We start from the raw sequence: 25,193 nt of genomic DNA on the forward strand, positions 1-25,193 counted from the left end.
AGATGTCAAGGGAGGGCCACGAGGTCACCACTAGCAGTAAGTTCCATTACAGAATGATCCTCTCCAACTATTTTTTTCATCTGCTCACACCTTTCAACGCAAATGGTGCGCAGGTTTTGGAGGAGTGCTAATAACCTAAACGGCATCAGAGTCTTTATGCTGTTACATTTCCAAATTCGGAGATGTGTGAGATGAGCAAATAGGGTGGATTGATGCAAGAAACAAGCAGATGGTGACACCAAGTCTTTCAAGTTGTTCATTTCCCAGAGGTGTAGACGTCCAACAGGTTGGGAAGAGAAGCAAAAGCGGCAACTGCAACAGCACAAGCACTCCACCTCTTCACAGTTGCTAATTGCCAACAGTTCAATTTGGGTTGGATTATTGTTGTGGGCATGTGATAAAATATTGCATAGGGATCTACCACCTGTCCCTAGGAAACACGCTGTTACAAACAACTTCTTGATGTCTCTTGGGAGTACTACTGCTTCTCTATTTTTGAAATTCGTACCATCAAGAATATTCTGTGTTTATTTTCTCATCATCATCATCAAAAAAATTATAAATTTCATGGCATAAAGTTAATCGATAACTTCTGATTTCACGATTTTCGGCCACAAACCTCATGAAGGTATTGAAGATGCTAATGTCATGAAAGTAGGCACATATAACTTCCAACTTTTCCAAACCTTGTACACTTTGTGCTGTTGCATCCGTTAAGCATTGGGCCCAACCCAACTCAAGACACTTTAAATTGATCAACTTGGATATGAGCGATGGTGATATTACCAACTTATCAACCTCGAGTAGATTCAGGCATCTAAGATTGACCAATGATTCCAAACCCGCAGGTGCCTCAGCGATGGCAGTACAAGATAGATCCAGTGATATTAACCGTTTCAATTTTCCTAATGAAGGAATGTACCTCAATTGCCTACATCCTGAAAGTAACAATGCAATGAGACATTTTAGGTTGGATACCGATTCAGGCAAACGCTGAATTGCAGTCTTAGACAAATCAAGTGTTTTAAGAGCGGGCATGTTGTTGAAAAACTCATCAGTGATGTGGTTGAGTTTTACATTATCATTCAAAAGCAACGTCGAAAGTTGAGTACATTTAGGAGATATGCCATTTGGAATTGTTTGTATCTTGTTTCCCATTAGAAAAACTTGTTGTAGATCTTCTTTCCATTGGTCATCACTTGGTATTTCTGTCAAATTCTTACAAGCTTTTCCCATAATTTTACCAGTGTCTTCTACAATACCAGTAGCCAGGACTGCAAGAAATTTGTGTGTCATCCAGTAATAATTATTATCATCATAATCCAACATGCTGTGATTCTTTAATTTATGCATCATGTTGTAACCTTCGTCATACTGCACACTCAACTCCGTTGTCTCATCAATGCTTTCATAAACAAACCTTCTTATCAAATGATCAGCATCTTCATCCCAAAAAGGACCAGCGATATTGAAGACACAATACAAGAAGAATCTTTGCAATTTGTTAGTTAAGAAATCATAGCTAGATCTCAAAACTGGAAATACTCATTTGTCCATTTCATATTGCCCATTGCCCAAGTTTTTAAGACATTTCAACATATGACTCCATTCTCTAACCTGCGTTTTCCCCTTCATGCTTGTTGCGATTCTAACAATAGCAAGGGGCAAATCCTCACATTCCTGTACCACTTGCCATGCAATGCCCTTCACTTCCAAAGACAATTCTTCATGGGATCCCAAAACTTTTCAAGCAAATCCCAGCAATCGTCTATAACTAAAGGTTCCACTTTTATTACCTTCTCACAGTCCATGTCTTGACACACCTCCCTAATGCGAGTGGTCAAAATCAGTTTAATTCGATTATCTAACATGGGAAATCCAACGTCCTTTAGAGAGAAATGATCCCAAACATCATCTAAAATAATAACACACTTCTTCATCTCTTTGAATGCTTGAAATAATTTTCTGGCAATTCTTTTACGAGGCTCATTAGATATATCCAATTTAATTGATTTCCCTATGACTTTTTGCAACTTGTAGATGTCAATATTTTGTAATACAGTCACCCAAATAACTTGAATGTCACCATTGGCTTCTTCTAAAAGCTTGTCATGAATATGGGTTGCCAAGGCTGTTTTTCCTGAACCCCCCATTCCCCAAACGCCAATTGCTGACACCTTGTCATCCATTATCCACTCCCATATTTGTTTAGTATAAATTCGAAACGTCCACCCTATCAAAACTGTTGTAGGCAATATATAATCTTTGGAAGATTCTAGCAACAAAAATAGTAATAAATAATTAAGTAAAGATAGTGAGAAAAGTAAAAAAATTAAATTAGATAATATGGCATTCAAATTTTAAGCAGTTGTATATATACTCTGTCCGTCCCTATGTGGAAATCACATTTTGGAAGATTTCAAGAATTCAAAATGTAAGTCACCAAAAAATTTAGGCGGCATTAAGTATTTTTCCGCACTTTTCCCTCATTAAATAATCAAAAAGTTATGGAGAAGAGAGTGGCCAAGACGAAAATATGAGAGAAGGTTACAATTTGATGAGAGTAATTTTTTAAGGTTATGACAATTTTTTTGGCAAAAAAAAAGTTATGAAAATTTTTAAGTTTAAAAACTTCAACAAATTCATAAATGACAAATAAATGGAGGTGGATATAAATTCTGTATGCTGATACTCATACATTCTTCTAAACGATCTTGTCTATTCACTCTGTCAATTCGTAATCTTTTATTGCCATCTTGCTGTTCAACTTGTGCATAGTGCCGTCTTGCTTTGTCATAGAGATTGTATTTTTCTTGGTTCAGGTCACTGTTGAGCAACTTCATAGCCAAATCCTCCTGTAACGATCTAAATCGTAATATCTCAACACAACGGAATAACAAGTATGTATTTAAGATTCAATCTAATTTGTAACAATTACAGGCATCTGAAAATACATTGAAAGAACACTGTAAAATGAATTAAAAGGGAAATAGAGGGACGAGACACAAGGAAGAGGGAAGAAGAAGAAGAAGAAGAGAGTCACAGAGAGAAGATTCCCGAAGAATGGGACCAGAGAAAAGATCATCCAAATCATCCACACCCCATTCTCATTTCACCTCTCCCTTAATATAGTGTAACCACCTCTACACTACTCACTCCCACATTTGCAACGTCCTCATGATAAACACATTCCCTTTTCCATTTTCTTGACACGTGGCCTTTCTTATGAATATCCTCGTATTGAGTTGTTACACCTCCCTTTCTTTTTCACTCTCAAACTACGCAGTCGTCCATATCATTTGTATGACTAAGGGTCTGTTTGGGATAAAGAAAACGGAGGGAGGGAAAAGAGGGAGAAAATTTTAATGAGACCAATTTAAAAAATTAAAGAAATTGGGTTAAAAGTCTTTAATTAATTTGTAGTACTCTTTTTATTTTACATATTCTCTTTATTAAAATTTTAAAATCCCATTTCTTCAATTTTTTTAAAATTGATCTCATTAAAATTTTCTCATCCTTACCTTTCCCTCCATTTCCCCCTCATGGGGTAAAAGAGAGTACTTGCGTGCTCGTGTAGGACTGTGCGGGCATGTGTTAGTGCTTACCCATGAGTCTATATGACTACATGTTTGTAAGAGGTCATACCTGAAATGAAGAGTTTCTCTTCACATAATTATATGATTGTTCCATGAACTTCATAACAAAGATACCGCAGTCAAATCTACAAATTAAAAGAAATATATATGATAAGGTCATCATAAGAACTTTTTCTAGTAAAGTTTATATAATTTTACATAATAATCGTCCACGCACCCATTAGGCTGTTCGACGATGTTGATTTCCTTCTTGGAAAGAAATTTCGTAAATGCTACTTTCTTGAAGAGCTTTTCCATTGCAAGCAACCGGATATAGTTGATCGATTAATGTTGTCAATATTGCAATTATCTAACACTCACCAATCTCACCAATTTTCTTGTATTCTCATTGCGATCTGTTTCAGCCACACATGTATCGAGCAGAGAATCCCATATTTCAATCTCTTCATTCTTTACATGGATAATGTATAAATAAAAATGTCCACAATTTGGCTTTGCTTCAATGTGAACGGGAATAAACACCTATCATTTGTGATGACAAAAATCAAATTGACATGCACACAGTAGGAAAACAAAAAAAAAAAGTAATCATGTTGATAGAGGAACTTTTCTATAAAGAGTTGAAAAGACTGACATACCTTCTCACAGGATTTCAGGTCAGACATATAATTTTCTTTTATTTTTTGGCGATGGACAAAGCCCAAGAAGTGACCTATGCTGCCTTTGAGTGCTGCCTCCTATAATTACATCACGGATGAACCGTCAAGAGTTATTGCCAATGACAAAGAACTAGTTTTAGATTAAACAACTATTGACATGCATCATGTAACAAAGAAGGGAATCGGAAATCACCGAAAATGCCACGGGAAGATACCAATTCGAAGGTGTAATTTTCTTCTTTCGCTCAATATGGGTTAACATCTCCGCAAAAGTATCTATTACCTAAGGATGCATGAAACTGAATATTATTAATATAACTAAAACCTTTGTCATTAATATTAAAATAGAATATAAAAATATAATAAATAAATACTCACCAATGAATCCAAAAAAGCCCCTGCTTTAAGCGTGGCAAATTCTTCTTGAGACAAATATGAAAGTGGGGAACAAAAAACCTTATCTTCAGGACTGAAGAATTAATTAGAATGATATATTTATCAAAGCATAGAATTAGAGTGATTTGAAAAAAGAAAACAAAAAATAAAATACATTCATCTATACATATTAGAAGCACATATACAGTCAGAAGTATGAATCTAACCTTAAGCATTCAAACACATATTGTATAACCTTCAAGTCTTGATTCTCCCCATCGGAAACAGAAGAAGACCCAACAACTCGAACCCCTTCCTGATACTTGGCATCAGCTTGGATTTGTCCTGCTTCATTGGGCATGCTATAATCTAATAGACCGTCCAATGAGATTTCTTATAAGGGAAAAAAAAATTCCCTGAGCATGACTTGTAAAAAAATTTACCAGAACTAAGGGAAGAGTTAAAATTAAAACTCTTCACCTCTGTCTGAAAAGTGAAGGAGCATCTAATTAATTTTATCTTCATTTAAACCTACAGTATAGCGTAACTGTAAATAATTGGGTCAACATTAAATAACGGCAACGTGGGAGAAATGTAATAAATATCACATATGATATCTTTAAAAAAAAGCTGGCAAAAAAACAAAAAGAAAAAATCCCCTCTGCATGACTTATAAAAAAGATAGAAGGGAGCATAATAATATATAATCACGTAACCTTGGTGACAATGTTGGAGGTTGTCTCTGAGATCATTGGAGTTTCCTTTGTCTGAAACAAATTTTTGACAGACTCGAATGCCTCCGCCTTTTTCTCCATTAATATGAGATCTGATTCTGCTGGCACCTCCTGAGAATTCCAATTCACAATATTTACACTTCCATCTTCGTCCTTCCGCCAGTACCTCAACGTGTCCCCGCACATCATTATCCTTTGGCCTTCCACCACCTACCTTTTTCATTATTACTGTTCCTGCATATGCAATATATATATACAGAGACTGAACCAAAGTGATAATAATTAAAATTGAAGTCATATATATAGTTCCGCAGTTTGGGGCTTGAGTTTTCGCCAATAAATCTAATCTACTTTTCCCGCACATACAAAATCATCTATCTTTCCTTAATGTGCATGCAATTTGATCGAGCAAAGTAATGAAGGGATGAAGATTATTGTGCGCAGAGAAGCTTCAGAGATCGACCAACCTTGAATCTGTCCAAGTAGAGAATGAACAATTGTGCAAAAGGCAGAAGCAGAAACAACAACAAACGAAGATGAAAATGAGGTCACATAATAATAATCCAATGGAAAAGCAGAGTAAAAAGAGAAAACTACTGAATGCTAATTTCAAGTTGAGGATCGAAGCATGGCGGACGACTGAGACTGACTCCGGTGAGAAACAGTAGTGCTGCTGCTTTGATGCCTCAGCACAAAATGGAGAAATAGGCATATTCTATAAGTAATTAAGAACCTTGGGGATTTCGAGATCAGAAAATATGGATTATAAAATATTCATATGAGCGTAACATTTCCCAGAAAAATAAATCATTGTTTATATAGAATATTGTTTCCCAGCTATCGCAGAGTGCTTTATATATATGTTTTCCACTGACTTTGCGCTATTTGCTTCCGCGGACGTGTTTGGGTCTGTTTGGGATCGGAGGCCCAAACTGACTTCCCAAATGACAAAAACGGGTTTTTGAATTTAGAGTGTGTTTGGAATACCGTTTTTGCAATCTGACTTTTAGGGGTAAACGGGCCTTTTAAGGAGAAGCTCACTCATTTTGTTTTTGCCAGTGGGTCAGCATTAATATTTCTCACCTACCTCTCAAATATCCAATTTGGCTTTTTTTTTTTTTTGAGTTACAATAGAGCGGGATCGAACCCGCATCACGCACACACCCACACCACTAGGCCAACAGGCTAGTGGTATCCACTTTGGCTTTCTACATGTGTTTATTTCACTCATTGTGGCTGAAAAAAAAAACCGAGAAAAACAGAAATTATATGTATATGATTTCTAATTTATATATATTTATCCATTAAATATATTTAATTAAATATTTAGTATTTTTTTAATTTCTTCATAATAATAAATTAAATTTATTTATTTTTAATATTTCTTTTAAAATGGTCACATTATATACATATAATATTAGGTATGTATTACTTAAAAAAATTTATATCCTTTTAAGTCATTTTATATTTAAACTTACTTTTTCATTAATCATCCAAACAAGTTTTAACTTCTCAAACTGACTTTTTCATAAACTCAATCCAAACATAAATCATATTATACTATCTAACTTTTTACCCAGTCAAATTCAAAAAAAGTTATTTTTGTCACCGCTAATCCAAACACACTCTTTATCATCTTCTGTGTTTCATCCTTTTTCTCCCTCATCTCATGCAGAAATTGCTTGGAGATCCTGATTTTTTTTAATTAATACTGAATAACAAAATAGTGCAAGTCAATTCATTGCCTGATAATAATTAACGAATGCAAAATGAATTCCTCCTGTCCTTAATATAAAAGTTAGTTGACTAATTTAAATATACTAAAAAAGTTTATTAAATTAGTTATTTATATTAAAAAGATGTTTTTTTTCTTAAGATACCCTCGCTAATCATATATATTAGCTAGAACTACTATTTAATGAAATCTTTAACATATGCAATTATTGCAAGGACTACTTTAAAAAAATAAATAAATGTGAGAGTAAAAATGGATTGAAATCTTATATTTAAAATCAAATTAAAAATTAAATTATTTTTTATATTAAAGACCGAATGTAGTACAACTTTAACATAGAATATGGACAAAGAGATGAAAAGTAACAAAGAACATTAATATCGATAATTTTCAAGTTTGCTTATCCTTTGATAATATTGAAACAGTGTCTAATAATGAAATATCCAAGTTTGATTACTTTGTAATTGTGTTTCCATGACTTCAGTGATCATAATTTGCTGGGTTTTATCGTCCAATAACATCAAACATCTTCCTTAAAGTTTTGTAAAGTGTGAAATTATGAGTTCGAACTTGGGAAGAGAAAAAAAGTGATTATTTCTCCTTCCTATACGTTGATAAAGTTTAGCTATGCCTGTGTCACAATTACGGTTAATAGAGTTAAATTTTGGAGATGCTGCTGTAAGTCTGCAACCAGTCGCAGTTCGCCGGCAAAGTCAGAGCAATTCTTTAGCGACCAATCACAGCTCGTAGGTTCGGAAGCAAGACGCTCGTTCCCTCCTTGCGCCACCGTCAGTTCTCCATCTTTGTGGTGGTTTAGTGATCCGATTTGCAGTTGCTTCCATAATGCAGAATTAAAACTTAGAAATCCAGTCACCAAAAAAAAATCTTTAGATCTCATTAATTCTGTTTTAGAATTTAACAATTTTCTAATTTCATCTTTGTTTAATATACACAATACTTCATAGGAATAAAGTACTTTTCTTTTTCTTTTTTGCCAACCCATATAGAGGAGTACAGTTTACCCAACTAGAATATTCTCCACCACGGATGGGTGCATGTTGCTCTATATCAACTTTTTTTCAAACGCAAAATTGAAGGACCACATTTATAATAATACATTATTCTATATTTATATTTCTAATTTATTAAGATATATTTTGTGAGGATTCAATTAGAGAAAAATAAAGATGTTGATCAAAAAACTTTTGGATACTCACATATTCCATATAAAAACTTGTTTTTCTTTATTAATTAAATTAAATAACCACATATTTATTTAGTAAATTTAGTTATTGGTTTAAAATATTAAAAATCTCCTGTGAATACTTGCAATCATTTTAAAGTGAGCTGCATAATCAAGACAATAATAGAAGGAAATGTTTATTATAGCATGAGAGTTTTGTTGTTTACTCAAATGGAAGGAAGCCGTCAGTAAATGTATGGGCATCATACTAATAATTAATAATGCAACTCACCCATTTCAATTGCACCCGACCCATTTTAGCTTCAAGGGTATTATGAGATTTCAGTAACAAAAAAGTAGAAGATAGATAAATGAGAGGTAAAAATTCACTCCCAAAAAAATGAGGGGTAAAATTGTTACTCCTCCTATCCTTAATATAAGACCCATTTAACTAATTTGATTAGATTAAAAAATTTAGGTAAGTTAGTTAATTGTAAGAAATATGATATGTTTTTCCTAAAATATCATAGTTATTTTCCTTAAGATCCTCTCTTCTTCTTCTGGTTGACTATGGTTGAGGAAGCTCCATAAAAGTAATTTAAGAAAAATTAATAAATATGAGAAATAGGTTTTATATTATGATCAAAATCAACTCAATAATTAGGTCCTATATTAAGAATCGGAAGAGTATTAAAAAAGCAAATTGACAATATAACCGAAAAATATCTTTCCTCCCTGACTCATAAATAAAACTGGAACAGTACGCCAAGTTATTACCGTCTGCATAACTGAGTGGGGTTTATAGCATGGTGCATGGATGAGAAAGGCGGATTGTTGTCAGAGTGGCCCGTCGCCTAGCTGTTATTTGAAATCAGTTTATGTCCTGCCACGTAATTCCATCACCGTCCATATTTTTGTTACCATAAGTTAAATAAATAAATTGGTTGTTGAATTTCTAGTTTTCCCTAAACTAATAAACTAATAAAACAACAACAACAATAATTATTCCTTAAATTGGAGTCTGCCAAATACACCCCAGGCAGCATATAATAGCTTTGATTTTAGAAACCCCCAGTTTATGAGCAATTAGAAAACGCATAATTAAACAATTAGGGATCTTTAATGAAACTGCTTGATATTATCGTGGGCCTGGGCTAAGAAGTGGGCATTAGTGGGCCTGCTACCTTCGGCTTAGGAGAAAAGCAGCCGGCCAGGAAAGAAGTGGATGCAGATTTTTTTTTTCCTAAACACAGATATCCTCCTATAGTTTCAAACCATCAGTTTTGGTCCATCAAATTTCTTTCTATCTAAGATGTTAATCCCATATTTTGACAAGGAGTTGGATTATTTTGCCTCTTGAGGAATCAAAACCTATGGTTTGGAATTATAAGAATAAAAACCAAAATGGGGGCAAAGTATAAGGACCAAATATTGTATTAACCATAAATTAGTTCTAATAAATATGACTTGATCTCTCTAAAATACTCTTGCATAATATTAGATTATATATCAGTTTATAAGTTAAGTAAATTAGTTTGGGAGAAAATGATAAATACTAGAGATAAAATAGATAGAGATCTTATATTTAAAATCAAAACCAAACTCTTAACTAGCTATTGTAATTAGAACCATGGGAGTATTTTGTACTGATTTTGATTTTAAAATCTTTAAACTATAAATACCTATGTGGACCAATTAATTATATTTTTTTAAAAAAATTTTGGACACTATAATTTTTGTAGGGTCAAAATTCATGGATGGCCAAACACTTGCTCATTTACAAAGGCGATGGGTGAGATGCTGATTACCAAAATGAAAGGTGATATACCAACTGTCATTCTTCGTCCATCTGTGATTGAAAGCACTTATAAAGAACCTTTTCCCGGATGGATAGAAGGAAATAGGTAACGTTGTATGTTATTAATTAATATGTATAACTCAAATCTTTAATTTATACAAAACATTCAAAATACTATTGATGATCAATCGTGTCTTCTTTTTTAACTTTTGTGCCACTAATTATAACAACTCAGAATGATGGATCCATTAGCTTTATCGTATGGGAAAGGGCAGCTTGAAGGAGTATTTTCGGACCCAGAAGGAATTTTGGACGTGGCGTTAGCTATTTACCATTTGGCTCTGATTTGACATACTCATATATTGCACACGATGATGATGATGATTGATTAATAAGTTTCACGCATTGTTCTGAGTTTAATGACTATTTTAATCTCCTAGCTAACTTATAGCTGCTTAATTAGCTTCTCCACAGCCCCCCTCTCAAAAAAGGAAAAATCAGGGATTATCTTTGTGGTAGAGAAAAAGAATAGTGCTCGAATATTATTGATTTTAATAGGAGAATACCTATACGTAGAAAAGAAAATTAGAGATCATATTATTTTTTACACTGCAAATAAATTTGAAATAATAAATATAAATTACCTAGATTTATATTTATTTTGAAATAAATGAGAGATTGACATGATTTAAGGAAAACTTAAAGGAGTCTTGTATGATTTATTCTGAAAAATCAGATAGAAACAAACAATTATGAGCGCCAAAATCATAGTAGTTTTTTCTTTTAAAAAAAAAAACCTTATGAGATAGCCATGATTTTTGGTTTATGTATATAGGAGTGTTTGAAATTATGAGACAACCATGCATGATTTTATGTTAATAATTGATTTTTACATGTGTAGGCCAGGGTGTTTAGTTTCTGTTTATAATTGATTTTGACATGCATAATAGTGTTTGGATAAATTTTTTTCTTAAAAAAAAGGCATGGTTTTGACTCTTACATAATTGTTAGAAAACCGAAATGAAACATTTTTCATCATCGTCCTGCATAGAACGGCCAAAAATTGACCCTTGAGCAAAACTTGACATATCTTCTGCTTTAGAGAATCTAGATTACGAGGAGTTTGTTTAATTACATTGCTTTAAAATTTGTGTAGGGTTCATAGACTTTGGCCATTTGAATAAAGTAGCTTGCTTGTTTCTTGCAAAGCATTTGGAGCCTGTTATATAGGATGGGATCTAGATGAGTGGTATTGTTATAATATTTTGTGGGTGTGTCAAAGAAAGGATCCTACATTAATTGGGAATGTGGGAAGATAAAAAACAAATTGAGCATTAATAAAGAAAAACTAAATATTGAATATTTTTAATGCCTTAAACATGGAGCAATAAAAATTCTTAATGGGTGTTGAAGATTTCAAATATCAAACGGTGGGTTTTTATTGCACTTAAAGTGCCAAACGGTTTCAATGCGTTATGAAACCACAATGCCACCGTTTGGATGATTTAATCATCAATTCAAAATGGAGCAACGCCTTGAAAGCTTTTAAACATTTTTAATATATTAAATGATGATTTTGAAAATCAAAACGGAATGCTTCATTTCTTTGCCTCCAACGGTTCAAATCATGCAAATAAGTCATTCAATGTCTTCAACGTACAAAACTGAAATTTTGTCATTAAGAGGCAAGCAAATGTTCATATCTTGGAGCCTATATAAGGGGTATTAGCTAGAGGTGCAAAGACACACAGCTCTAGAGTTTTTGAGCTCCTCTCTTCCCCCTTTTGTGTGCTCTCTTACTTGTTGAGTTTACTAGTATCTTCTGTTATTCTGCTCACTCTGTTTTACAGGAAGGATCCGTTTAATCTTGGGGAGTGCCGCATCCTTATCTACCAGTGGTTACGGAATAGCTCTTAAGGACAGCATCCTTAGGACGTGACTTGGATTAACTATTTATCCTGCAGGTACTGCCGCTAACAGGTATTTGGTTCCATCGAACCATTTTTCTTTGCCATTTCATTTGAGATGAAGGAAGAGAAATCATCGATGTTGTTGAAAAACTTCATTCTAGAGATGCTAATATCATTCCTTTTTGAGTCAGGAAATAGATTGCACTTGAAGTGATCATACCAATACTTAACCATATCACCGTATGAAATGGAATTTACCAAAGATGACCCAATTTGGTACACAGTCAAGCCAGTGTTACCAGAATTGCCATGCTTTGCCATTATAGCCATTGCAGCATTCACTACCATATCTACTGGAACCTGCAAAATGATAAAAACTTGGTTGTGACACCACAAGTGAGTATGTGACTTGAGAATCAAGTTTTCACAAGTGAGTCTGTGACTTTGAGAATCAAGTTTTTTTTTTTTTTTTTTGCAGGTTCCAGTAGATATGGTAGTGAATGCTGCAATAGCTATAATGGCAAAGCATAGCAATTTTGGTAACACTAGCTTGACTGTGTACCAATTTGGGTCATCTTTGGTAAATTCCATTTCATACGGTGATATGGTTAAGTATTGGTATGATCACTTCAAGTGCAATCTACTTCCTGACTCAAAAAGGAATGATATTAGCATCTCCAGAATGAATTTTTTCAACAACATCGATGATTTCTCATCCTTCATCTCAAATGAAATGGCAAAGAAAAATGGTTTGATGGAACCAAATACCACTCATCTAGATCCCACCCTTTATAACAGGCTCCAAATGCTTTGCAAGAAACAAGCAAGCTACTTTATTCAAATGGCCAAAGTCTATGAACCCTACACATTTTTTAAAGCAAGGTAATTAAGGAAGCTCCTCCGAAAAATCTAGATTCTCTAAACCAGAAGATAAGTTAAGTTTTGCTCAAGTGTCAATTTTTGGCCCTTCGATTCAGGACTATGATGAAAACTGTTTCATTTGATCAATGATCTGTCATGCACTTTAAGAAAATGCAACAGCTAAAAATAATCACTTGAGGAAGCTTTTACAAACATTGGGGTTCTTCAAAACACTATCGTATTATTGTTTATATAAATATATATATATTTCGCACGTGAGAACACAAGTTAACACAGAAAATTGATGGTGTCTGCAAGGTTTGACATTGGGAATGCACAAAAGTTAATGAAGGATACGTCAAATGAAGAGATAAAGAAGTTTTGGTTTGACCTAGAAGGCATAAATTAGGAGGAGTATATATGCGACACTCATATTCCTGGTCTGACAAAGCTTGTTTTCACGAGCAAGTAGTGCCTGGGAATGCTTGTCCAGCTTTGTTAGTTTCTTCCGATACAAAAACCAAGAGAATGGTAAAGTGAAGGAAGATCTGATCTCTATGTATTTCATAAGTCCCTATTTTTTATGGAATATATACATGCATCTAATTTAAGCTTTTGGTACCTTACTAAGTGGGCTTAATTATAGGAGTTCATTAATTTTATTAAGAGGTGTCTGCATGAGTTAGTTGCTAATTTGACTAATTTCATCACTTCTTAAATTCCCCAAATGCCTCATTATTTTTGTTACCTGGTATTAATTACATTTATTTGGGTTTAATGTGTAGGGCCCTTAGGAGAAGAAAAGTTAATATTTACTCATCTGGTCCTATTTATAAGGCAAAGAGAGAAGATTTTTTTTGGGTCCTATTTATAAGTTGCTTCATTAAATTTTCAACGTGAATGTACTATTTTGTCCTTCATTTATTATAGTGTAGATAGTTATTTCTTTTGAAAGGTGTATATATTAAATATAGGTAAAGTTAGAAAATTTTTATATTTTAATGGAGAGTTAAATGCATTTTAAGGTTTTTCTTGATCTGTGTGAAATATGTTGAAAGTGCCTTATAAATAGGACCAGAGGAGTACAAATTGCTCAAATGACAACCAAGGATCACTCGGAACTAAATGCAATCATTGTCATTATGACAAGCATTTGTTAGTTTCTTCTGATACAAAAACCAAGAGAATGGTAAAGTGAAGGAAGATCTGATCTCTATGTATTTCATGAGTCCCTATTTTGTATGGAGCTGATTAATTTTATTAAGTGGTGTCTGCATGAGTTAGTTGCTAATTTGACTAATTTGATTGTTTCTTAAATTCCCCAAGTGTCTCATTATTTTTGTTACTTAGTATTAATGACATCTATTTGGGTTTAATGTGTAGGGCCCTTAGGAGAAGAGAAGTTAACATTTACAAATTGCTCAAATGACAACCAAGGATCACTTGGAACTAAATGCAAGCATCGTCATTATTATTATTGCTGGCTTGCTGCTGCTATTGTTGTTATTGCTACTATTATTCTTGTTAGTATTATTATTGCTATTGACATTATTTCGATTAGTTTTTTTGGTAAACGTATTACTTTTATTATTATTGTTATTGTTATTGCTATTGCTATTGTTATTATTCCTATTCCTATTATTGCTATTATTATTAATAAATCAAACTTAGCTTGCTGCTTATTGATTTCTAAGAGAAATTTTATTTCAGATCGAATTCTTGGTGCATTTTTCATTGTAATTTTCATTCTTTTAAAGAAGATATTTATAATTAGTTGTTTGAACCTCCACTATAATTATTTTCCCCCTTTATATATATATATATAGAGAGAGAGAGAGAGAGTACTCTTGTTTATTGCATCGATTCGATTCTGTTGGTTTATTTACGTGCATCACATGAGAAATAAATCCTAGTCAAGTTAAAAACGGAAGTGATTACAACAAGAAAAGTCAAAACGGCAAAACGCACCTCAGCTTTTGGCTTTTCCTTAACTGCTTCCTAACTTCATTGTCGTTTGCTTTAGTCAAGAAAAGAATCTCTATTCGTTCTTTAGCTTGAAAATGTACTCAATCTTAATTATAAAGTAACTTAAGTATATTTTAGAGGAATAAAAAAATCTTAAATCTCATTAATTCTATTTTAGAATTTAATAATTTTTTAATTTTATCTCTATTTAATATATACACTTTTCAGGAAAATAATAGTATACAAAATAATAAATTAAAATTAAAATTATATATTTACATAAGAAATTAATAATGTGACTTATAAATAGCATAAAAAAAAACCTTCTCTCACACATGCATATAAATAGAGCTAGAGAAGAATAGTAGTAACCTTATTAAATATATTTTTCAGGTATAATTAATTTACATATTCTTATAGTTTTAACCAATTTTTAATTATGTCTTTATAATTTTTTTCTTTTTATCAAGTCCTTATACTTTCACTTATTTTTTACTAGGTTCCTGCAGCTTCACTTGATTTTTAACCAGATCCATTTATTTTTGAATTTTCTTTATATTTTAATTTAAAATTAATTAATTAAATAATATTCAAGTATAAAATGTTATTAATAAATTTAAAGTAATATTTATATATTTTTAAAAATATCTAGTATAATTATTAATTATTAATTAATTTGAATTATTGATCATAAACTTATCGCAATTATATTTTATTTTTAGTAAATTTTATTATTATCAATCAAATTTTATAATTATAAAATAAATTTTAATTATAAAATGAAAAATATAAATATAAGTTTTGATTAAAAATTTTAAAAATATTAAAATAAATTTAATATAATAATTTATTATTTCTAGAAAATGATTATTTATAGAATAATATTTAATATTATTATAATTAAAATATTATATTTTATATTTACAGAGGAATATTATCAAGATTCGTAGAATAAAGAATTAAATAAATTTGGAGACCTGATTAAAAATCAAGTGAAATGATAAGAGCATAATAAAAAGGAAAGAAACTACAAGTACTTAATTAAAAAGGGTAATACAAACTTTGGTCTATCAAGTTTATCTTCATTTTGATTTTGGTCCATCAAATTTCAAATCATAGGTTTTGGTCTCTCAAGTTTCTTTTTATTTATAACATTGACCCTATAATCTAATAAAAACTTGGATCATTTTGCCCCTTCAGGGACCAAAACCTATGGTTTAAAATTTGAGGGACTAAAACCAAAATGAGAGCAAGTTGAAGGATCAAAGATTATATTAACCCTAATTAAAAACAAGTAAAAGTATGAAGATCTAATAAAAAGCAAAACTACAAAGGCTTAATTAAACATTGGTTGAAACTTTCAGTCCAAAACAAAAGCATTAGTTGAAACTATAACTAAGGACTTGCAGGTCATTTATCCTTATTTTTATAAAAATATTTAAAAATTGCATATTACACATATTTATTTGCAATATAATTATTTCTCATAACACTGAATAATAATAATAATAATAATAATAATATAATTCTACTCTTTCCTCGACTATAAAGAGTCATCTCATGGCTCCGGCCAAGAAAAAAAGAGTCATCTTATGACCGGACTAACGTGACCTCCTGCCCATCTCATGGTAATAGGCATGGTCATTGAAGATGATTCTAACCAAATAGTTAATGAACCAAGTGGGGTTGTTATATGGGCTCATAAAACTTAAAGCATGTACTCGTCTGCTCCTATTTATAGGCATTTCTAATATATTTTATATAAAATAAGAGTTAAAATTGCATTAATTCTGTTTTAAAATATAATAATTTTTTAACTTTATTCCTACTTCAGGTTGTCATTAACTCATGTATTATAAATAGGATTATTCCTATTTCGGGTTGTCATTAACTCATGCATTATAAATAGGACCAGAGGAATAATAATATAGGTTCGATTAATCCTAACTTTTGTATATATGACAAACGTAATTGGATGTAACAAACTTAGCTGGGAAAGGTCTATTTTTGCCTTCAATACCAAAAAAATATTAATATATGCTGTTGGCAAATTATACTCATTAGTTATATATCTCATAAAAGAAATCGGTTGACGGGAGTATTTATGTTGTTTATTATTCTATTTCTATCTCGACTCAAAACCTTTTGACAATTAATTTTCTTGTGTCAAATTAAATGAATTCATATCTCTACCCTCCCTCACAATTATATACAGATTTCATATTTAATTAAGAGAATCTGGATTAGCTAAACCAAGAGGCACATTGAAAGGTCTTTTTATTACTAATATTTAGGCATACCTTAAAAAGTACGTAGTTCAAATGTTCAATTGGCATGTCTTTGGTTTTCTTTATCAAATTTCTTTTTTATCAATCTTCCCCGATAGTTACATATGCTTTATTTCTGTTTCCATGAGTAAAAATTTTAACACAGCCTTGCCTCCGTTAAAATCATTTCCTCTTTTTTCCATACTTACTAGTATTCTATATATATCTAACTGCCAAACAGGTTCTTCAATTGGAAAAGACAATTTTACAGCAGTACAGTTATGGAATTCAGTGCTGCAAACACAAATTAAGCTAGCTAAGGGCATCATTTATTTATTTAGTTGTCCATGCCTTTGAACTTATATGTGTTCATATTCTATATTAATTATATGTCTCTCTCTTTCTGAAATGATTTAAAATTTTAAGCCAAAAAGGGAAGTGATCTGACGTCCAATTTATTTGTTATTAGATTTTTCGATATCGATGTTTCAACAAAATGTTCAGACACAGAGCTGTGGAAGTGAAACACGATACATTACTATTCATAGTCATAACATTAATATCATTCATCAATGAAGAATAGAGTAGTTCACAAGGATGTGACTTTTGCGACGAAATAATGAGAATGATAATAATTTCAACACTTTGAAATCTTAAAATGTGAATTAAATTTATTGGTTTTTTATTGATAATTAAAAAGGGTAAATTGAAAAAAATATTCTAGTTACTCTTAGCATACAAATTGAAAATTCCGAAAGTCTCGGGTGGAAACCTCGATCCAAAAGCTTAATAAGTTGGAAACTATGATGAATTTTTTCCCCTTTTCATATCCATCCTTTACTTTAAAAAATATCAAAAGCTAAGTTGGAAAATAGTATATACAAGTTAAAAATGATGAAAGAATGAAAGTGAAAAAATTCCTAATTAATGATGATTCCAATTTAGGCTTCCAAGATTTCAAAATTAGCTTCTGGGGTTTTCAATTGAGGCCTACGGGATTTTTTATTTGTATATATTATTATTAGAATTAATTTGTCTATATATTATCTTGTTAATGTCTTTAAAAAAATTAAAGTGCTGAATTGGGATTTAAAACGTGTAGGTCTCAAAATGTCATTAATTATTATGATATCGTAAGTTTTGTTCTGTATTCTCCCATGACACGTACTACGAATTAACCACAAATTGGTGGAAACTGCCAAACTTGGTATAAACAAAATAAAGTTTCTCAAGGCCCATGGCAAATGGAGCTTGCTGTCTTTGGAAATTCAGTTTTACAAGCTTTATTATAATAACATGAAATCTTGTCGATTTAGACCTTGAAAACAATATTTTGAAGATATATATATATATATATATATATATATATTTCACCACATCTCAAGATTAAAGTAGAATTAAAGAGAGAATCCCACTGGGAGGTGGCACAAGAGTTTTTGCCTAATGGCTAATTCCATTGAGACATGAATAAGGGGTGTTCCAACCGACTAAATTAAAACAAACCAACTTATTGCAAGTAGGAAACCAAGAGAGATCTTAATTTTTGATTGGTTTTACTCTGTTGTTGTTGGTTCCGCTATAAAAAAATTGACTTTTGTCACTGATGAAAGTTTTCAATGGTGACAAAAGTCATCGGCAAGTCGTTACCATAGCAATTGTCACTGAAATTCATCAGTAGCAACAAAATAAGTCACCACTGAAAGTATTGTCGCCTCTAGAAGAACCTTCAACAGTGACTCCTAATGTTGCCAGTAAGATTTTCAATTGCAACTCTTAATATCGCTGCTAAAAGTCACACAAAATGTCGCTGATGAAAGTCTTTTTTTTTTTGTAGTGTTAAATTGATTGGATTTAATCTAGTGTGGTTTTTCAGAAGGTGCATATGACCATTTATATGAATGAGTCACATCCTAACCATCAATACCAATTTAATTATGCCAATGGAACTTGTAACCTAACTAGTGGTATAAAAACTCCCTATGTTATGAGAGCTTGTAGTGGGTTTAATCCCCCTTGTAACTTCAAGTCATTTGTACCCGTCTTCAATTGGGGGAAAAAAAAGAACTATACCAAAATTTACATATATATAGTCTCTTTCAGATGGTTCTTGCTCTCCAAATCCTCTAAAACGTGATCACTTCAATGGATCTTGGATTTCATTACCATGCTCTTTTAATTTACAGTTGATGATCATGAACCGAACGGTCTATCCAGAATTTTAGAGAGACTGATCACTTTTCCATTCAAAAAAAAAAAACAAATACTCCAATGATATTTAATAAGATCTCACCTAACTTGCTCTTTAATGGGACCCCTAGCCAGCTAAAAGTTCTATTTAAGTGAGGTTGGTCCAGCTTCCTCACCCACATACTCATGCACAAGCCAAAAACTCTGAGCACCGATCTTTCTCTGACCGATCGGTCCCTTTGCTGCTCAAACCAATGATTTCTTCCCTCAATATTAGTTTTTCCTTTCCACTGTTGAAACCTCAAACAGTACATTTTGGACCTCCCAAAACCATCAATACCCGGCGGAAACGCAGCCATGTGAAAACTTATTTCTCTGATAATGAGAAGCCAGAGAAAATTATTAACAGTGCTATTCACAGCCCAAAAAGAGAAAGTGGCTCAGAGAGGAAACAGGGTCATGGTATTGGTATTGCCAGATTTCTTCAAGGAAAGAACTATTTTATTACCGGCGCTACTGGTTTCGTGGGAAAAGGTATTTGCACTTTCTTTGCAGTATTACTATTGTCACTTTACTAACGTCCAAAACAAAAAGAATATATATTGTTGTAAAGGTTTATATATTGATAAATATATGTATCTCCAATAACGTTGCAGTTTTGGTCGAGAAGATGTTGAGGACGGCACCTGATGTGGGAAAAATTTTTGTGCTGATCAAAGCAAAAGACAAGGAAGCAGCATTAAACAGATTGAAAACTGAGGTAATTAATTAGTTATACGTACTCTAATCACCATAAAACATCGTTGCATTCTATGTAAATGTATTCCAGGACAAGATCTCAGAGAGGCCTATGCATTGGATGAAATTTTATGGAGTTAATTTCAAAGAGTTTGTGAACAAACATAATTTGCTATATAATTTATATTTTATATGATATATGCTGATGTCAGAGCACATGAAAAACGAGAACCTGAGTTTCAAAGAGTTTCAATTTTTTGTAGAATACCCTTTATACTACAGAATTTATTATATTGAATCGAACTCTAGTCTATGAATTATGTGTTATGCGGAGTTTGAAAATATGTTGCAATAATAATAGATCTCACTCTATATTCCGGTCCCTAATCGAGAGGTTGAATTTAGTCCTGAATATAAGACCTCAATCTATTTTGTCTCCTTTATTTATCCAAGATAACCCTATTAATTGCATATGTTAAGGGAGTTTACATTAAAGGGTATTTTCAATCTAATACCAGCACATATTTTTGACAAATAACTAATTTAATTACTTTTCTTAATTTATCCAAATTAGTTAAGTACATCTTATATGAAGGACCGATGTAGTATTATTTTGACATCACCCATCACTTGCAAGCACAGATCATAGAATCAGAGCTGTTGAAGAGCCTTGAAGAAGTGTACGGAGTAAACTACAAGGCCTACCTGATGAAGAAGCTGGTGGCAGTGTCTGGGTGTGTTTGTGAATCTGATATTGGGATGGACCCTCTCACAGCCAATGAAATTGCAACCAAAGTGAATGTCATTGTAAATTCAGCAGCCAGTACCAACTTTGATGAAAGGTAGTTATAGAATTTAACATCATTTGTTTGAATAAATTAAAAAACAACAATTTAATTTGTTGTTTTCAAGGAGGTCTTTGTAATTAAAAATATTTTAGTATTCATGTTTATTAACTGCACAATACAATGCTACCATAGAAAATTATAACTAAGAGAATAACAATTTACGATCTGTTTAGACAGTTAATGCCAAATAAAGGCTCCGTCAAAACCTAAGCTTTCAATTTTTAGCACCAAACACCCCCCCTCCCAAAAATTTTTTTTACAATTTTTCATAATTAGGCGTTGTTTGGCATTGATTTTCTAATAAGGTCTTGCGTTGTCATTACACTTATAACTATATCGTCTAATAATTAAGCTCGTATTCCAAAATTTAATTATAATATTTTTTATCTTAAATAAAATATTTACATAACAATCAGCTTATTACAGAAATTGTTTATTTTACCAATTATAAATGCAAAAAAAAAAAAACAAACAAACAATATTTGGACTATCCAAGTCTCGTATAGACTAGTCCAAATCTCCTAATAAAGAATATGGACTAAAACTATATCCTTGATGCATTAGTCTTGTTGCAATAACATCTAATCACTCCAGTGTTTGTTTTGTATGATGGAAGAGCTTTTGAAGGCAATTGGACAGAAAAATGAAGCATAATTAGAATAAAAATGAATTGGGTTGGATTATAAAAGTGTGTTTGGTATGAAAATAGAAATTTTGCATAGTTTTCATTTGGTAAGAGTATTTAAAATAAAAAATAGTTATCGCGTTTGTTATGTAAAGAAAAATGGGGACAAAAAATTGAGAGAGGAGAGAGAGTGAGAATGAAAAGAAAGAGGAAGGAGAGACGAAGGAAAAAAGGAGAGAGATGGAGGAAAGAGACAGGAAGAAAAGATGAGAGAAAAATATAGAGAAGGGGAGAGAATTATTAGAGCGAATAGAGAGACAGGGAGAAAGGAGATAGAAGAATCTTCTCCCTTTTCCTTTTACTAAAATCCACCTTATAAAATATTACAAAGATTTTATATTTAGTACCGGAGGTTATATTAAATTTCATCTGCTGCTAGAATTGTCTCCCAATTCACCACTCCAAACTTTTCCTATCACTTTGCTAGTTAAATTTCAGTTTTGAATTACTTTACTTTCAGGTACGATGTGGCTTTGAACACAAACACCAAAGGACCGTTTGGTGTTCTAAACTTTGCGAAGAAGTGCAAGAACCTTTGTCTTCTCTTTCATATATCAACAGGTATAAGACTAGAACATACAGTAACATATAACTGATTTTTTATATATAAATAAGTGAACTTAAATCCAATATATGTGATCTTCAGCTTATGTTGGCGATGGAGAAAGACAAGGGATAATAATGGAGAAGCCACTTTACATCGGACAAGGAAGAGTTAGGGCAATCACAGAACAGGACATAGATTTTGAACTAGAGTTGGCATCAGAAATGCTGGATTCACTCCAACAGGATCAGGCAACTCAGAAGATGAAAGAGTTGGGTATGAAGAGGTTCGTGCAACGTCGGAATGTCTTTATATATTTACTTGAAAATTGGAGATCAAATTGTTTGACTCATAATTTTTGTTGAAAGTATTGATATATATATATAATTATATATATATGAACAGGGCGAATATGTACGGATGGCCAAACACGTACTCATTGACAAAAGCGATGGGAGAGATGTTAATAAATAGCTTCAGAGATGGCATACCAATGGTCATTCTTCGTCCCTCCGTGGTTGAAAGCTCCTACTCTGAGCCTTTCCCTGGTTGGATTCAAGGATACAGGTCCTATCCTATCCTATCCACCCCCCCCCCCCCAAAAACAATTATTTTCATTTTTCATTGCAAAACGGAGTTCACTTATGTTTAATTATTTCAGGACAAACCACAAGAATAAAATGACCGTAATTATTTTTTAATCATTGCCTTTTTCTCTGCTGTTTTTCATCACATAATTATTCTTCTTCTTTCATCATAAAACAGAGTTCTTGATCCACTTATATTTAATTATGGGAAGGGTCAACTCCCAGGATTTCTTGGAGACCCCAATGCAGTTATAGATGTGGTAAGTTTAGGTCAATTATTTTTCATTACAAATAATAATAAAGGTTAATTACCCATTTTAAAATCAGTATGTATGACTTTGAATACTGGGTGGCAAGATTCCATCAAAGTAATATTTATATATATATAAATGTTTAACCAAAAGATTAATGATTAAATCGAATGCATAATAATGCAGATTCCAGTAGATATGGTTGTGAATGCCACAATGGCAGCAATTGCAAAACATGGGGCTGCCGCAACACCAGATTTAAGTATCTACCACATTGGATCTTCTGTGGCAAACCCTATTTCATTTGGAGCTCTGTTTGATTATGCTCGTAGCCATTTCAAGTCTTTTCCATTGGCACAGTCCTCAAATGGGAACCAAAGTCTCATTCAGAAGATGAACTTCTTAGACTCTTTGGATGACTTCTCTTACATTTCAATGGAGATGGCAAGGCAAACTGGATTGTTACATGCAACAAAGATTGAACCTGATCTCCATAAAACCCTCCAAAAGAAGTCCGCAAAGAAAGCACAGCTTTTCATTCACATGGCCAAGCTCTACGAGCCATACATGTTTTATAAAGCATGGTAAGCAGAATTCTCAGATATACGCTACCTTTGACTCTATGTCCCTGGGTATTATATAAGATCAGATTAGACAAGGAACATCAAATAAAAATCTTGAAAAAAAATTAATCTTTTAGTTCTTGTAATTTTGATTCAGTTGTAACCTAGTCTTTATATTAAGGACTAAGTCGTATTGAGTCAAAATTTAAGATTGAATTACAACCAAATCCAAACTTTGGAATCAAAAGTTTGGTTTTGCCAAAACTTTATCACTAGTTAATTAAGCTTCCAATTTTCATAACTTTTCACAACTGAGAAGTCCTTATAGATGCCTGACACTGACTTTCTAATTAGACTTCTGTGATTCTTCCGAAATTTAGTTGCTCAGTCTTTTCCTCTTTATCAGGAATCAATACAAGCACACTATTCTTAATTACTTCGATATTTTTCTTCTTGTTTAAAGACACTAGTTAATCATTCTCAGTTAATATTTATCAATACTCTAATTGAAATGTTTAATTTTTTTAACATCCTATGTACGTGGTTGGATTTTTGGCAAGGTTTGATAATGGCAATACCCAGAGATTATATGGAGAAATGTCAGGTGAAGAGATGAAGAACTTTGGATTTGACGTGGAAAGCATAAATTGGGAGCAATACATATCCAACATTCACATCCCAGGCGTGAGAAAACACCTTCTCAAGTGTTGAAGTCTTGAAGGAAGGGCTCAGGATAGGACTTAATTCGTTGTTCCAATCTGTGCAGCTTAATATATGCCCGTGAAAGGAGATATGACTCTCACGAATCTATTCTCTTGATCCGTATCAAGCTTTAGCTAGCCATTCCCGTTTGAAAAAAAATGAAGAAACATTGATGAGGGAATTTCTTTCCATGTTTTTTTGGGTTCTAATCACTTTCCATGGTTGCAATCAACATCCTGCCAGTGTAAAATATTATTCAGAATTCTTTTATGTTTCTTTTCAATAAATATTAACTCAAGTGAGGGACCTAGCTACCGTCTTTGGAAATTCAATTTTATTTGCAAACTTTAATTATTCTTACAAGAAAATGAAATCTAGTCGATTCAGACCAAAAAAAAAAAACAAAGGAGACATGACTTCACAAAATGTATTATTAATCTGAGAACAATATTTCGAAGATTTTTTTTTAATAATATTTTTCATCAAATCTCGAGATTAGGTTAGGAGAAATAAAGAATCCCACTGGTAGGCGGCACAAGAGTTTTTGCCCAAATAATGGCCAATTCCATTAAGACAATGAATAAGGGGTGTTCAAACCAAAGTAAATTAAACACAAACCAACTAAATTGGTTATACACACACACACACATAGCGAGTAAGAAATCAAAATAGATCTTATTTTTTATTGGCGTTGTTCAGTATATGCTATTGGTTCAATTGATTGGATCTAATCTATAGTTTGGTTTTTAAAAGGACGCAGATGAACTTCACACCAAAATATGTATATTTATGATGTGGCAATGAGAGGAGAGGCTACTCTGGGAGATAGGAGCAAAGAAGTCAAAGGAAAAGAGTTGACATAATTTCTTCACTGCCTCACATGCTATCATCTTCCTCCCCGTTCTATCTATATATCCTAAATTCCTAGTAGCTTGTTCTTTTTTTTTGGGTCAGAAAAGAGCAATGTATTAAGAAAAATAAAACCAGAACAAAAAATAGAAAACG

At 32.3% G+C, this 25,193-nt stretch overlaps 3 protein-coding genes across 3 annotated transcripts; 1 reads left to right on the forward strand and 2 right to left on the reverse strand.

Annotated features, from left to right (window-relative positions):
* Window positions 1-5: 5 nt before the first annotated feature.
* Window positions 6-4,991, reverse strand: LOC114731350 (disease resistance protein RFL1-like). The gene is made up of 10 exons (XM_028918490.1): window positions 4,858-4,991; window positions 4,634-4,724; window positions 4,449-4,538; window positions 4,235-4,333; window positions 3,957-4,118; window positions 2,753-2,855; window positions 1,797-2,275; window positions 1,618-1,648; window positions 620-1,535; window positions 6-312 (listed from the first exon to the last, which is right to left on the reverse strand). The coding sequence occupies exons 1-10, from the start codon at window positions 4,989-4,991 to the stop codon at window positions 6-8; spliced, it is 2,412 nt and encodes an 803-aa protein (XP_028774323.1).
* A 6,901-nt stretch (window positions 4,992-11,892) lies between these two features.
* LOC114731351 (fatty acyl-CoA reductase 2-like) lies at window positions 11,893-12,338 on the reverse strand. The gene is made up of 2 exons (XM_028918491.1): window positions 12,059-12,338; window positions 11,893-11,969 (listed from the first exon to the last, which is right to left on the reverse strand). The coding sequence occupies exons 1-2, from the start codon at window positions 12,336-12,338 to the stop codon at window positions 11,893-11,895; spliced, it is 357 nt and encodes a 118-aa protein (XP_028774324.1).
* Window positions 12,339-12,480: 142 nt separating this feature from the next.
* LOC114731352 (fatty acyl-CoA reductase 2-like) lies at window positions 12,481-23,511 on the forward strand. Its single transcript, XM_028918493.1, has 9 exons — window positions 12,481-12,739; window positions 19,580-19,804; window positions 19,927-20,030; window positions 20,651-20,850; window positions 22,002-22,102; window positions 22,188-22,371; window positions 22,491-22,652; window positions 22,851-22,932; window positions 23,110-23,511. Exons 1-9 carry the CDS (start codon window positions 12,481-12,483, stop codon window positions 23,509-23,511), a joined length of 1,719 nt encoding a protein of 572 aa, XP_028774326.1.
* The last annotated feature ends 1,682 nt before the right edge of the window (window positions 23,512-25,193 follow it).

This window comes from Neltuma alba, unplaced genomic scaffold, assembly GCF_004799145.2.
Source record: "Neltuma alba isolate B1F8T4 unplaced genomic scaffold, ASM479914v2 tig00012824_pilon, whole genome shotgun sequence".
Lineage (NCBI taxonomy): Eukaryota > Viridiplantae > Streptophyta > Magnoliopsida > Fabales > Fabaceae > Neltuma > Neltuma alba.

Excerpts from the sequence above, each read along its gene's own strand:
- LOC114731350 (XM_028918490.1), bottom strand. The coding sequence starts at position 4,991 with ATGCCCAATGAAGCAGGACAAATCCAAGCTGATGCCAAGTATCAGGAA. Across the intron at positions 4,539-4,633 it reads GGGCTTTTTTGGATTCATTG|GTAATAGATACTTTTGCGGA; the intron begins GTGAGTATTTAT and ends ATGCATCCTTAG. Across the intron at positions 4,119-4,234 it reads ACCTGAAATCCTGTGAGAAG|GTGTTTATTCCCGTTCACAT; the intron begins GTATGTCAGTCT and ends CACAAATGATAG.
- LOC114731351 (XM_028918491.1), bottom strand. The coding sequence starts at position 12,338 with ATGGTAGTGAATGCTGCAATGGCTATAATGGCAAAGCATGGCAATTCT. Across the intron at positions 11,970-12,058 it reads TTCGATGGAACCAAATACCT|ATAAGGATGCGGCACTCCCC; the intron begins GTTAGCGGCAGT and ends AACCACTGGTAG.
- LOC114731352 (XM_028918493.1), top strand. The coding sequence starts at position 12,481 with ATGGTAGTGAATGCTGCAATAGCTATAATGGCAAAGCATAGCAATTTT. Across the intron at positions 20,031-20,650 it reads TAAACAGATTGAAAACTGAG|ATCATAGAATCAGAGCTGTT; the intron begins GTAATTAATTAG and ends TTGCAAGCACAG. Across the intron at positions 22,103-22,187 it reads TCTCTTTCATATATCAACAG|CTTATGTTGGCGATGGAGAA; the intron begins GTATAAGACTAG and ends TGTGATCTTCAG.